The sequence below is a fragment of the Miniopterus schreibersii genome (assembly GCF_964146895.1).
Source record: "Miniopterus schreibersii genome assembly, chromosome: 12".
NCBI lineage: Eukaryota > Metazoa > Chordata > Mammalia > Chiroptera > Miniopteridae > Miniopterus > Miniopterus schreibersii.
In genome coordinates, this window is record NC_138112.1 from 35932236 (window position 1) to 35945801 (window position 13566).

General features: G+C 52.0%; 1 protein-coding gene across 1 annotated transcript in view; it reads right to left on the reverse strand.

Annotated features, from left to right (window-relative positions):
* The window catches only part of ARHGEF17 (Rho guanine nucleotide exchange factor 17), a 58149-nt gene that overhangs the window by 14670 nt on the left and 29913 nt on the right, over positions 1-13566 (reverse strand). The window contains exon 2 of the mRNA XM_081155707.1: positions 5489-5566. Within this exon, the coding sequence (XP_081011833.1) occupies positions 5489-5566 (78 nt within the window). The remainder of the gene's footprint in view (positions 1-5488; positions 5567-13566) is intronic.

The window sequence follows — 13566 nt, forward strand, 5'->3', positions numbered from 1 at the left end:
AAAGGTTTGTTGGATGCATTAACGAACAGAGCTTGGAGTGAGGAAAGCCAAGAAGATTGGGCTCCCTGGAAAACCCATACACAGTAAGTCTGCAAGTATTTTACTGAGCACTTACTATGTGTCAGGCACCATTCAAAAACTGGGTGACAGCCCTGGCCAATATGGCTCGGTTGGGCATCATTCCATGCACCAAAAGGTTGTAGGCTCAATCCCCAGTAGGGGGCGTGCAGGAGGCAGCTGATCAATGTTTCGCTCTCGAACCCATGTCTCTCTCTCTCCCCCCTCTCTCTAAAAATCAATAAAAAGTATAAATAAATAAAAACCCACAAAAAAACCCACAACTGGGCGACAGCACTGAACAAGACCAAAACTCCTGCCCTGAAAGAGCTTACAATCTAGTCAGATAAAATACACAAATAAAATAAAATAATAAATAAAAACAAACCACAATACATAATAAATAAAAACAAACCAAATCTAATATGTATCTTTCAGAAAAAATTTGTTGCCAATTAAATGATGATATGAATTCAATTATAAAACGAACCTTGATTTCAGAGATGTTAAAATGTGAATAACATGTCTCAGAATTGATTACCTGTGGAAATCACATAAGTGAAAAGATGGTAACGGCTGTGCGGAAAATAAGGCAGGGAGGGGCATGGGAGGGCATGTGGTAAGTTACCAGAGGCTTTTAGTAACATCTGAACATTATTTCAACAGTTTTCAGATCTGCTGGTCAGTCTGTGGAACTAAACCTCCTATTTTTCACTTCAAATCTGCATTCAATGGTGTTTCCAGAGCATAAATAGCCCTTGCTCAGCCGTTGGTGCCCTCATGGAGAGGCCTCCCTCACCTGGCCCAAACTGTAACTGCAGGCCGAAACAACAACAGAACACTGGCGTCTGAAAAAGTATATGCAACATTGTAATAAAATGCATATTAAATATTTAAAAAATCTGGCTTCTTTTTTAAGACAAGTTTGAGGAAGTAAAGCTCAACAGAATCCTTTCCCTTGGTTGGGATTTTGAAAAGGCCAGGGGGTGATGGTGAGGAGACAGGCAGGAAGCCTTCCTCTCACAGCGCAGCCAGCGTGAGCCAGTGCCTTATCTGTGCTCAGGTCTGTTGCTCCACAAGGAGCAGGAGCTAAACCTCTCAACTCCAGGTCCCAATGCCCCATATAGAAGCAGGCACACAGTGGGAGTTAAGAATAAACAGTGAGAACTGGATACAGAACCAATTAGGAGCCAACACCTGCATTCACTCGCCACATACTCGCTGAAAAACTCTTGTGTCTAGCCTTCTAAGCACAGGGCTGCATCAGTGGGCAGACAAAAGTCCCTGTGCTTGCGGAGCTGGCGTTTTAGTGGAGGGAGGCAGAAAATAGGAGCCATAAATAACAAAATTATTATTCAGTATGTTAGACGGTAGTAAGTGCTGTGTGGAAAAGACAGGGTCAGGAGTGCTAGGAGATGGGAGCTTGGTTGGCTGAGAATTTGGGTTGAGGGTGCCACTGAGGAAAGGGTGTAGCCTTAGGACCTCGATTCAAATCCCATCTCCTTCTGGCTGTTAACCCTGGTATTTAACCTCATTTCAAGCTCCTGGCCTGTAGGCACAATACCAATCAATGTGGGTGGTAGTGGTCACTTGGAGGGAACACCAAGGCTGCAGAGTCCAGTCTTGCTGTGAATGCCACCTATATTTCAGGCAGTACAGGCTAGTGGGTAAGAGGGAGCACTCTAAGAGTCAGACTGGCAGGGAATCAACCCAGGCTATGGTACCTCTAGTTCTGTGGCCTTGAACAAGCTGCTTTACTTCTGTGTTCTCAGTTTCATCATGTGTGAAATGGGGGTTATAATAAGGTTTATTATGAATTAACTTATATAAAGTGCAAGTATTAAGTACTCAATAAATGTCAGTTTTTAGAATTACCACTTGCTACAGATCGTTTGTGCCTCCGCGCTAGCCCCCCTCCAAATTCATATGTTGACACCTAGTCCCTGATATGGTGTTATCTGGAGCAGAGGCTTTGGGAAGTAAGTAGGTGATAAGGGTGGAATCCTTGAGAGTGGGATTAGTGCCCTTATAAAAGAGACCCCAGAGAGCTCCCTCAGCATTTCTGCCATGTGAAAAGACAGCTGTCTATCAACCAGGGAAGTGGGTCCTCACCAGACACCGAATCTGCCAGTGCCTTGATCTTGGGACTTACCAGCCTCCAGTACTATGAGAAATAAATTTATATTTGTTTAAAACATCTAGTCTATGGTGTTTTCGTTATAGAAGCCCACATGAACTAGGACACCACTTAACAGATGGATGACCCTGGACAGGTTTCTTAAACTCTCTGAGACTTCATTTCCTCATCTTAAAAAAGGGGATTAAAATATCTATATCTACCTCACAAAGTTAATGCAAGGATTAAATGTGGTTTTATATACACACACTCACACGTGTATGCATGCATGCGTGCAGAACTGCCAGGCAGTATGCTAAATTATATACTCTTCTCTCTAGTAATCTGCGCTTGAAGCAGGTACTATTATTACTCACATTCTACAGATGACGAAACTGAGGCAGAGACTGGTTATGGAACTTGCTCCAGGTCACATGGCTGGTTAAGAGGCAGAGCCATGTTTGAACACTGGTGGCCTGGCTTCTGACCCCTGCGTCAGACCTCAGTCCTTTGGACACAGGCTGCCTCAAGTGACAATCCTTGAGTTCAGCTGATACTCTCCTGTCCATCTCCACCCCTCCCCACTCTTTGGCTCCCTCAGCATGATCCCCCTTAGCATTTCCATTCACAAATACTGCAAGCCTCCATGTGTGCAGCCAGAAGATTCAAAGGGAGAGAGAAGCGCCCAGGCCCTGCCTGTCCCCTGTCTGTGAACAAAGCATGGGTGGCCTCCTCACCTTTTAATCTTTGCACTGGGAGATGGGTATGGTTAGTTACATTTTTGCAGACAAAAACACCTAGGCTCATAGAAGTGAGGTGATTCGGCTAGCATCACCCAGCAGGGAGGCAAGTGACTCAAACCAAGAACTGTCTGATCCCTATGCCTTCAACTCCCACCTAGGGGATAACACAAGGCCCCTCCACCCCCACCCCAGGCCCCTGCACATCTATTCCTGCCTGGCAGCCAAGGCATGTCCTAAAGATGGAATTCCAGTTAATAGATGGTTAACAGATGTCCCTCCAATAACTTCCCTGTACTTACAATAAAGGCCAGCTCCTTGCCCAGCAGCCACATCAGCCACTTCTCCATCCCTAACTGCTTTAGGCTTCCTCCCGCCTCCCAGCCTTTGTTCTGGCTGTACCCTCTGCTGGAATGATTCTCTCCAGCCTCTCCCCTGCTTGACTCCTACCCACACGCTCTTCAGGACTCAGCTAAATACCCCAACCGCAGAGAAGCCCTCCCTGGCCCTGGCACCAGGCAGGCCCTCATTTTGTGTTCTCAGCTCTCTGTGCACTTATTAAAATATATAAAAGCATGTAACTTTTTTGTGGTAATATGTCTATAACATAAAATTTGCCATTTTAACCATTTTTTAAAAAACGATGTCTTTATTGATTTCAGAGAGAGGAAGGGGGGGAAGAGAGCTAGAAACATCAATGATGAGGGAGTCATTGATCGGCTGCCTCAAGCATGCCCCCAAGCCCACAACCCAGGCATGTGCCCTGACCGGGAATCAAACAGTGATCTCCCAGATCATGGGTCGATGCTGAACAGCCGAGCCATACCAGCGGGGCCCATTTTAACCATTTTTAAGTGTACAGTTCAGCAGGCTCACATTCACATTGTTGTGGAAGCATCACCATGTGGCGTCCATCTCCAGAACTGTCTCATCTTCCCCAACTGTACCCAATAAAAACCACCTCCCCATTTCCACCTCCTGCTCTACCCCTGGCAACCACCATGCTATTTTCTGTCTCTATGGATCTGACAACTCTAGCTACCTCATATAAGTGGAATCATACAGTATTTGTCCCTTTGTAACTAGCTTATTTCATTTAGCATAATGTCTTTGAGGTTGATCTATATCGCAGCATGTGTCAGAATTTCCTTTCTTTTTAAGGCTGAACAGTATCCTGTTGTTAAGTACATACTCTCCGCGCACTTCTGCATCATCTGTCCTCATGTGCGGTCTGTCTGCCTGGTTACTGTCAGTCTCTGCCACAGACCCAGCTCCAGGAGACAGGACCTTATCACTGATGCTCACTGCTGAACTCCCCAGAGAATGGTGCGAAGGTGCTCCGGTGCGGGTTTGTGGAGTGAATCAACACTCTGGATGTTTCCAGGGCTCTACCTTCTACCCTTCGCTCTCACTCTGCCCAGGTGGCTTGAATAAATTCATCCGTAATTGTGAGTGCCAGGCCCCACTTCAGCCGAGATCAATTCTCTCCATCCTGGGCCCCGGACCCAATTGTGCACCCTGGCTCCTGGGCTTTCCCAGACCCCCACTCCTTATTTCTGAACCCGAACTCACCATCTCACTCTACCTTTCCCAGGTGGGGCTACACTAGTGCCTCAGTCACCCAGGCTAGGAGCCCAGGCATCATGCTGGGCTCCCCACCTTACCCCCCACATCCAACCAGTCACCAGGCCTGGCCTGACCAATCCACCTCCTAAATGTCTGTCTTCAACTCTCTCTCCCTGCAGCCTCTGCTCCCTCGCCTGTCCTCGGTGGCTTTGGCCTGGCCTCCTCGTCTGCTACCCACCTCCCAGCAATCAATAGACTTTGTAAAGCATGAGTCAGGCTACACACTGCTCCTGCTCAAAGCTCTTTACTGACTCCCCAAGGCCCTCGAGAGAGCCCAAACCCTCCTCCTGGGATTCAAGGCTCCACCATGTGGCCCCTGCTGGCTCCCTCAGCATCACCATAGGACCAACCCCTTGTGCTCTGTGCTGGCCACATGGACCTCTGAGTGTGCCAGGCTTCTTACTGGACTTTGTACATGCTGCTCCTGCTGCGAAGAAGATGGGTCATGAGGAAGCCGGCACCTCTTCCAGGGGAAATTTCCTGACCCCCTGACTCACAGTTGTCCCTTCAATGCTTCAGGAGTGCCTATATACTTGCCTCTCTTATTTATCCCTGTTGCCTGCCCCTGGAGGTGCTCGACATTTCATTCCATCCAACAAATATTTTCTCAGTCCATGAAAAAAATGGAGAGAGCAGGTACACCAGAGGGGCTTCACAATCTCAGCTCAGATCTGGGGCTGCCTTGGGGTAGAGGGGGCACCTGCCCTGGGGTAGCCTGGGATGGCCTCATTAAGGCCCCTTTGTATTCTCTCCTCTCCTGGAAGGGGCTTCCTCCTCTGGGACAGTCACATAGGGGGCTCTCTATGGAGGGGTGGTGTGACCCAGGGTCATTCCTCTCTCCTCTCTGACCTCGGCTCCCTGTCCTTAAAATGGGTTTGTTCCCGAATGTCTGACAGCCTCCTACTCAGAATGGCTGCCCTCGGGGGCCTGGGCAGGCCGTGAGCCTCACCTGCATCAGGGTGCGAAGTGACTCCACATATGACTGCTCCGTGTCCAGTAGGGTCATGGTCACGTGCTTCCGCATGTCCTGAGGGAACAGAAGGTAAAGGGTGAGCAGTGCACAGGGGCCCAGAGAGTACATCCACACCCTCTCCCTGGTCTTTAAGGCCTGCAGTCCCACCATCCAGGCCTGCTAGCTGCCCCCCAAGGTGCCCTGCACCTCCTTTAGGGCAGGTCTCTGTTCACGTGCTTCTACTGCAGGGAGAATCCTGCCCTGCATCTCTCTGCCCCCTCGCTCCTCCACCCAGCACCCAGGGCTGTCCCAGATCTAGAGATCTGTTTACTTTTGGGCTCCCCTGCTGGGCTTCTGAGAACTCAAAAAATCAATAACCTCTCACACTGGCAAAGGAGGGTGCCCCCAGGTTCTCCCCCCCAGCTGCCAATTCTGAAAACCCCACCTTCAGGCTTAGTGCTATGGCATCAGGCTCCACCTGGTTGGGCTTCCTACCATCCCTGAGAGTGGGAACTGTTACCCCCTGCTACAGATGAAGACAAGCCCAGGGAGATGAGGTTGGCGCCAAAGGTCACACAGCCAGGAGGGCGCAGGATTCAGACACTCTCAGACAAGGCTGGATCCCAGTTCTCTCATTAAAAAAGGTTAACTGTGCCCTGCTCTGTGTCAGGCATTGTTCTAAGCATTATATATTATTTCACCCTTCTGACCACCCTGTGAGGTAGATGTTATTATTCTTCCCATTTCAAAGATGAGGAAAAGGAGACCCAAGCACCAATGCCTCCATCCTGAGAGCCTGATGATCTACATTATAGAGTCCCTACGGGGTTGCCCAGACTCTGAACCCACACCACAGGACCTACAGGGCATGTATCCTTGACAGGGCAGCCCCTGTTCTGTGTGAAGACTTTGCTGGAAGCCAGCCTGGAATGCCTTCTTTGTGACCAACTCCCTGGGATTCACTTACTACTGCCCTTCACCACCAATCCCTATGCCTCTGGCCCACTCCTCCTCCAGGAAGCCTTCCCACATGGCAGCAGTCCCAAAGCTTCTCTTCCCAGGCAGAGACTCCACTCCAGGTCTCCTGTAAGTCTTTGGAGTGGTCCTGAGCAAGGCCCCTAACTCCTCTGGGCCCCAGATCTCTGGGGCTTATTCTTCCCTCTCTACTCTCCCTACCAGGCCACAGCTTCCCCAGAGCATCTGTCTGTCTGAACCCTATCTCAAGCTCCAGCTATCAAGGCCTGCTGATCTGAGTGCACGTGGCAATGCCATGGTGGGTGTCCATGTTTGTAGCATCCCTCCAGTCCCCAGCCCAAGAAGGCCCTCAGGGTAGGGAATCACCAGCGGGGCTGCCCTGGTCACTGCTGTGCCCAGAGTCTATGTCTGGTGAGTAGACCCGAGGCCCAGGTCTGCCCAGCCTGCCTGTTCCAGCCACTAATCACCCCTCGGCTTGTGGTATGCCTACCTCAGGTCCCCCAACCTCTGACCCAGGGAATCAGGGGTCAGACCTATAATGAAACACACTCAGAAAAGTGAGCTCCTATGCCAGAAATTCTGAATTGGGGTGGTGAATGATGCCCCCTCCAGCCCTGTGCTCCGATGGGTGAGAAGGCACCAGGCCCTGCCTCAGAGCCCCCTGCTCCAGACAGACCATCTATTCTCAGTGCTTCTGAGGCCCTTAAAAAAAATCAGAGCAGCTTCCAGTAGGAGAGAGCATGAGCTGGGCCCACCCTAGGATGGAGAGTTTGGGAGAGCATCAAGGTCCAGAAGAGCCTCCCAAGGAAAGGCCCAGATACCCAGCCCTCCCCTTTCCACCAGGGACATGTCAGCATTTCACAGATATGGCCTCACTTCAGCCTCACACTCATAGCTCTAGGACATAAGTGCTGTCATCTCCACTTCACAGGTGGGGAAGTCAAGTCAGAGAAGTGACATGACTTGCCCAAGGTCACATAGCTACAGCTTTGTCCTGCACGGCCAGGACCAGCATCTCTTCAGCTGCCTCAGGCTGAGTCTTAGGGCCCCAGCACCCACAGTTCTTGCCCAGACTGACCAGCCAGCTTGGACCTTACCAGCTATGAGACTTTGGGTGGTTACCTAACCACCTGAGTTTCCACATTCTCTTCTATAAAATGGAATAATACCTCCCTCTCAAAACTGTGAAAACAAAGATACAGGGAGCAGAGCAGCACTCTCCATACACACTGGGTATGCAAGATCCATTCTTCCTCCACCTCAGTGAGGCTATTTATCTTATGTCCATCTCCCTGCTGGACAGAGAGCTCCCTGAGAGTAGGACCAGGCCAGGTCCAGCCTTAAGTGGCATGGCCACCCTCCCCCACTACTCCCCAGCCCTGCCAGGCTCAGCAGTGAGGGTCATGGGCAGGGAGGCCTCCTGAGGGAGGCAGGGCTGGTGCTGGGCCTGATGGCCGGGAGGGCTGGGGCAATTCATGCAGGGAGGCTGACTTTGCAGTGTCTGCCTTTCCCAGCCTCCTCCCTGCTAAAAAGCACAGCAGGCTGTCACTCAGCTGTCAGGTAGAGGCACAGAAAACAAGGCCAGCTCCCTGTCACTGCATGAGCACCCTCTTGCACGTGCCCAGACACGGGTGTGAGTGTATGTGGGGGTGGGGGACCCAGGGGAAGCAGCGATGGGCAATGCAGCTGTCAACCAGATCAGCAGGCCCACCTGTTCTGGGCGGAACAGCTCTGTAGGCCCAGCCTCCCCCCAGAGTCCATCATCCCTCAACAGCCCAGCCCTAGCCCTTCACTACATGGGGCACTGAAGTGGGAGCTGGTGGGGGCTGAAGGGATACAGCAGGGAGATGCAGGGAGGGGGGTTTCTCCTACCAGTATGATTGGGACATCATGACCCAAAGCCTAAGACCCCAATAAACATGGCATGAAGACAGAGACACATATACACAGAGAAGCCATAAAGGCGAGGTACCCTGCAAACTGACAAAAAATGCAGCCAAGTCACCCAGCTGAGGACTGGGGCCTTCATCAGGCAGTGGAGAGAGAAACACACAACACAGCACAGGGAGGAAGACAGAACCACAGCCCCCACTGGAGTTGGGAGAGGGAAGAATCCAGGCGGAGACACAAAGCCATGGAAACAGCCCCTGGAAGCCTCCTCATCCCCCTCAGGGGACCAAATACTGATCCAGGAATGGGGATACCACCATTGCCATCACAGCATGGTTCCTCCAAGGCCCAGTGAGTACAGTGGCAGGGAGAGGATTTTAAGGAGTGGGGGGAAAATTGCACCACCACCACCCAGCACATACGTATATATACACCTGGAGACTCCCTCAGGCATGACAGGGAGGCTGGAAAACCTCCCCTTCTTGAACCCAGGAGACCCCTGGCAAGGGTCTCTTAGTCCATGCTGATCTATATCGCTGTGTTAAGTACTGCTAGGTCTTGCCAAGGCTGGGTCTCAGGGTCCAGGCCTCCCACCCCAGCTGAGTTTGCCAGCCCTTCTGCCATCCTAAGCTTGCATCCTGGTGGCACCAAACCTCAGTGCCCTGCCAGCCACTCCACCCCTGCCAGGGCTCCTCACACATCTTCAATTCTCCCTGCCCGCATCACTTATCACTGAGCCCCCAGCCCTGGGGCCAGGCAGCTGGTGTGCCTGATCCTACGTCTCCGGTCCTGCGTCCAGCATCTGCCCATGTCTCCCCCTCCCCCCGCCGTCCGGGGTCAGATGAGTTCTAGGCTTTGGCCCAGGTCCCTGGCTGTCCCTCCCTCTCCTGGTACCTGGGTCTCCCCAGGCTCCTCAGCATCAGCGCCGCTGTTCTCGGTGGGCTCCCCGGAGGCGGCGACCGGGCCCAGATCGCGCATGTCTTCCAGCGCGATGGTGAACTGGGCCAGGGTTTTCACCATCTGCAGCATACGGCCGGCCAGCCGCCTGGGCGGGGACGCCGGGGCGGCGGGGATCTGCGGGCCCCCTCCCTCCCACCGCTGTTCCCTTCAGGGGCTCAGCCAGGCCACCGAGGCGGTCACAGCGTCAGTTCCAGCGTCGATCTGTTCGCTACGGGCCTGGCCAGCGGCGGCGCTGTTACCTCCAAGGCTCTGCAAGTGCGCAGGGAGAGCCAGGCGCTAACCGCGCAGCTGGCGGAGGGGGGCCGGTGTGGGGGCGTGGCGGGGGTGTGGGGTGGAGAAGCCCCGCCCTCTGCGCGCGGTCCCATCTACCCCCATACGCACAGGGCTGCCCAACCGGGTCCCTCGCTCAGCTGCGTCTTCCTCCTGACTCGTCACCTCTGAGCACACAAGTCGGTGCAAACCCGTGGACAAAAGCAAATACACTTGGTGACACGCACTTTTTGTCCACACCTGTACCCATGGAGGCACACACTGGGGCATGCACATACCTACGCAAAACAGGCCCACATAAAGGAAACCTGCCCTCCAGCCTGGATTCGTATCCACGTGTGGGTCAGTGCCAAGTGCACCCGCATCAACACAGTCCTGTACAAACCTAAACCCTGACGGGCATGAACCCAACCCAGTGCAGTACACAGTTGCACGGGTTCCACGTTCACAGCACTACAACCAGACACAAACATTTTTAGAGATGCACACAAAGGCACATGCCTGAAAACTGACACTGTCCTCCTGGGGCAAGCACTTGGGCCTGATAGAGAGGGCTACCAGGGGAAAGGGCCCACCCTGAGTAATCCCTACACCCACCCCACCCAGCTGACCAGTGTCCTGTACTTGAGACAGTCCTGGAGGGTTCCAGTCCTATCTCCTGCCCCCACCCCCACGGGGAGGGGCTCACGCATTTACACCCCCCAAACACCTGTCCCTCAAATCCCAGGTGATGTCAGAATCTGTCCCAGACCCCTTAATCAGGAGGGGGGCAGGGTGAACTTTGTTTTGCACAGGCTCCCACCCCCCACCAGGGGGCTCTGATACCTCCCTCAGCTGACTGGGGGACCCCTCTATTGTGACTCAGCTCCAGGAAACTTCAGACTTCATGCTCCCCTAGTGTACTGAGGGCTCTCACATTCACCAAACCCTTTACTGACTCCCTCCTCCAAACCTGCTTGTACCTGGACTTCCTGCACAGTGGAGATCTCCTGACTTCACCACCCCCCAACCTATCTCTCCCCTGCTTAATACCTGCAGTCACTTATGTTTTAACTTTTGGAAACAGACCAGGGTCTCTCCTGCCTCAAGGTCTTGGCCCAGGCCTTCTCCCTTCCCTTGGAAGTGCTTTTTCTTTTCCTTTAAGATTAGTCTTAGTGCAAATGTTACTTCAGGGAGGCCCTCCTGATCCACAGATTAGGTCAGGTGCACTTGCTCTGCGCTCTCAAAGATTCTATTTTTCTTAATCAGGTGTCAAAGTCTGTAATTATACATTTGAGCAACTACTAGACTGATGCCCATCCCTGGGAACTGTAGCTTACCTCTGGCAGACAGAGTCCATGTCCCTTTTGTAAGCCATAGCACTCTGCACTTAGATGCTGGCTATAAATAAATCCCCAATAACTCTTCCCTTTCCCTTCTTCCCACACAGCAAGCCAGCCCAAACTTCCCTGCTCACAAACCTTCCCTGGCATCCTCATGGCACAGGCTCAGTCTCTCCTGCTGGCCCTTGAAGCCTCCTATCCCTTTCTGCCCCACTGTCTCCCCTCCTCCTGTTCAACCCTCAACCAGGTGAGTCCACCCTCACCCCCATCCAAGGAAATCATTCCTCATCCTCTCCTGAGAAGGTAGGATACAAGCCCTGGCAGCACTGGCCAGCTCAGAGTCTAAAATATCTAACACTAAAATTTTAACTCCCCAACAATTCCCAAGTAGCCAAAAACAAAAACAGGAACAGAAAATCCCCAGAGAACTGGTGTGACCCCCACCTGGCAGTAGGCCCCAATGCAGTGAGCACCACACAGAGGTTGGTGAGCTCCCAGAGCCTGCACTAGGGGGTAGAGCCTGCCTGACACCTGATAGGTGCTTGCTAAGTGCTAAGTTTGTGCCACATAAATGAGTGAACCTGTCTGTCTCCCCTGGGTTCCACGAGGGCCTGGCCCACAGTAACTGTCGAGTCAGTTTGCTGAATGAAAGAATGAATGAAGGCATGAGTGTGTGCTCTGAACTACCCTTCTGGTCCCACTCTGCGGTGATTCTCAAAGTGTGGTCCCTGAACCAAGAGCTTCAGTGCCTCCTGGAAATGTATTAGAAATGCACATTTTCAGCTCCCACCACCACCCCAACTACTCTACTGGTCTAAAACTCTGGAGTAGGGCCCAGCAATCTGTGCACTGGCAGCATGGAGCCTTAGACATCTACAGCCTACCTGGTCACCACATCTTCTGTGAATGGGTTCTTGCCAAGCCCCTTCTGCCCCTGGAAGGAGCAAGGGTCCTCCTCTGCCTCCAGTTTGGACTAAGAAAATCAGTGAGTCCTACCTCTTATCCTCCGATTGGGATGGATTGTGGGCTTCCCTGGGGTGAGGCCTGCTCTTCCTCCCTCTCCTCTCAGGGCTGAGCATATGGGGGGAGGAACTGGGACAGCCAGGCCAGCTGACTGAGTTATGGTTTGAGCAAGGAGGATGGACACACCCCATGCTCTAGTCCAAAGAGCCAGGTACCAAAGATAATCCTACACTAGCATGAGGGCCAGTGGTCAGCAGGCCCCACCCCCGGCCCCATTGCTTGATCACTAGAGCTACTGAACCCACATTTGGCTTTCTCTCAGAACATCTTCTTCCCCATCTGATTCTCTCCAGCTATATGACCTAGGGCCTCATTTCCTGAGCAGTTGGGAGGTGGTGCATAGCTTGGGCTTGTTAGTGAAGTGTATCCATTCCCTCAACATCTCCAGCAGGACAGGCCCTGTAGAGATGAATCCACTCTGGCTGGCATCTAGGAGCTCCCAGGCAACACTCATAAGGCTCAGCAAAGGGAGTCACTTCTGCCTAGGGGTTAGAGGGTATTCAGGGAGGGCTTCCTGGAGGAGGAAGGGTTTGAACAAGGTCCCGAGGTCAAGGGATTCAAAGGTATGTGAGTGCCCAGCCTGGAGAAGGGGTTGGGGATTGGTGCCAAAGGCACTGCTAGCTTCTGATGCTTCGTTAAGGATGGCTAATTAGATCTGAGCATGTTGCCATGGCAACAAAAGGATGGGTGGGAGTATGAAAGGAAGCTGAGAGAAGGACCAAGAGTACACAGCTGCTTGATCAGGGTGTCCAGATCACAGACATTGGAGCCTGGAGCCTGTCAAGGTGAGGGAGCTGTGGCGGGGGCTGGGGAACACATTGTGGAGGTCTGGTTCTGTTGTTCCTCTGAGCTCCTGTTTCAGGCATTGATTTTTTCCTTTTGGGTCTCTGCAGTTGTTTGGGTAGGTCTGGCTCAGAATGGTTTTTATAAATGTATGAGGTGCTCGGTAAAGGCCTACCCAGCCCCCTTCTCCATACCTCACACCCCACCACAATACATACACCCCTTCCCCCAACCATCTGCCAGCCCTGGGAATACCTAACCCTCCCTACTTCCACCCAGTCTGCTGATAGCTTCCTCATCTCTGACAGAAGCCCAAAGCCTTGCTTGCCTGCCTCTGAACACACTCCCATTCTGCACTGGGACACTGTCCACTTGGGGCCACTTGGTCCTGCAGCTGGTGCTGGGCCAATTGGGGACCCAGTGATGAGAAAGGACATATGGAAGGACAAATGGATGGGTAATGAATGGCTGAATAAATGAAAGGATGGCATGACGATAGAGCAATAAATAATAAATGGATGGATGAACAGAATGATGAATGGAATGACAAAAGAATGGATGCACAGATACATGTTTCAATAGTAAATAGTTCACTGAGTTTTTATTTTGTTCATTTGTTGATTAGTTCAATAAATATTTATTTAGCACCTACTATGTACCAAGCACTGTGCTGGGGATTAAAGGTAAGAAAAGAGTACTGTGCCCTGCTGGGCACAAAGTTTGTGTAGAAATTGAAAAAGAAATGAGAAGTGCAATGCAGGTTATGAAGGAGAAATGCAGGTTCTGGGGCAAAGGGCTCTAGCCTTTCATATCTGCGTGGGTGTATATAAATACCTGTCAGGAGAGAGTCTG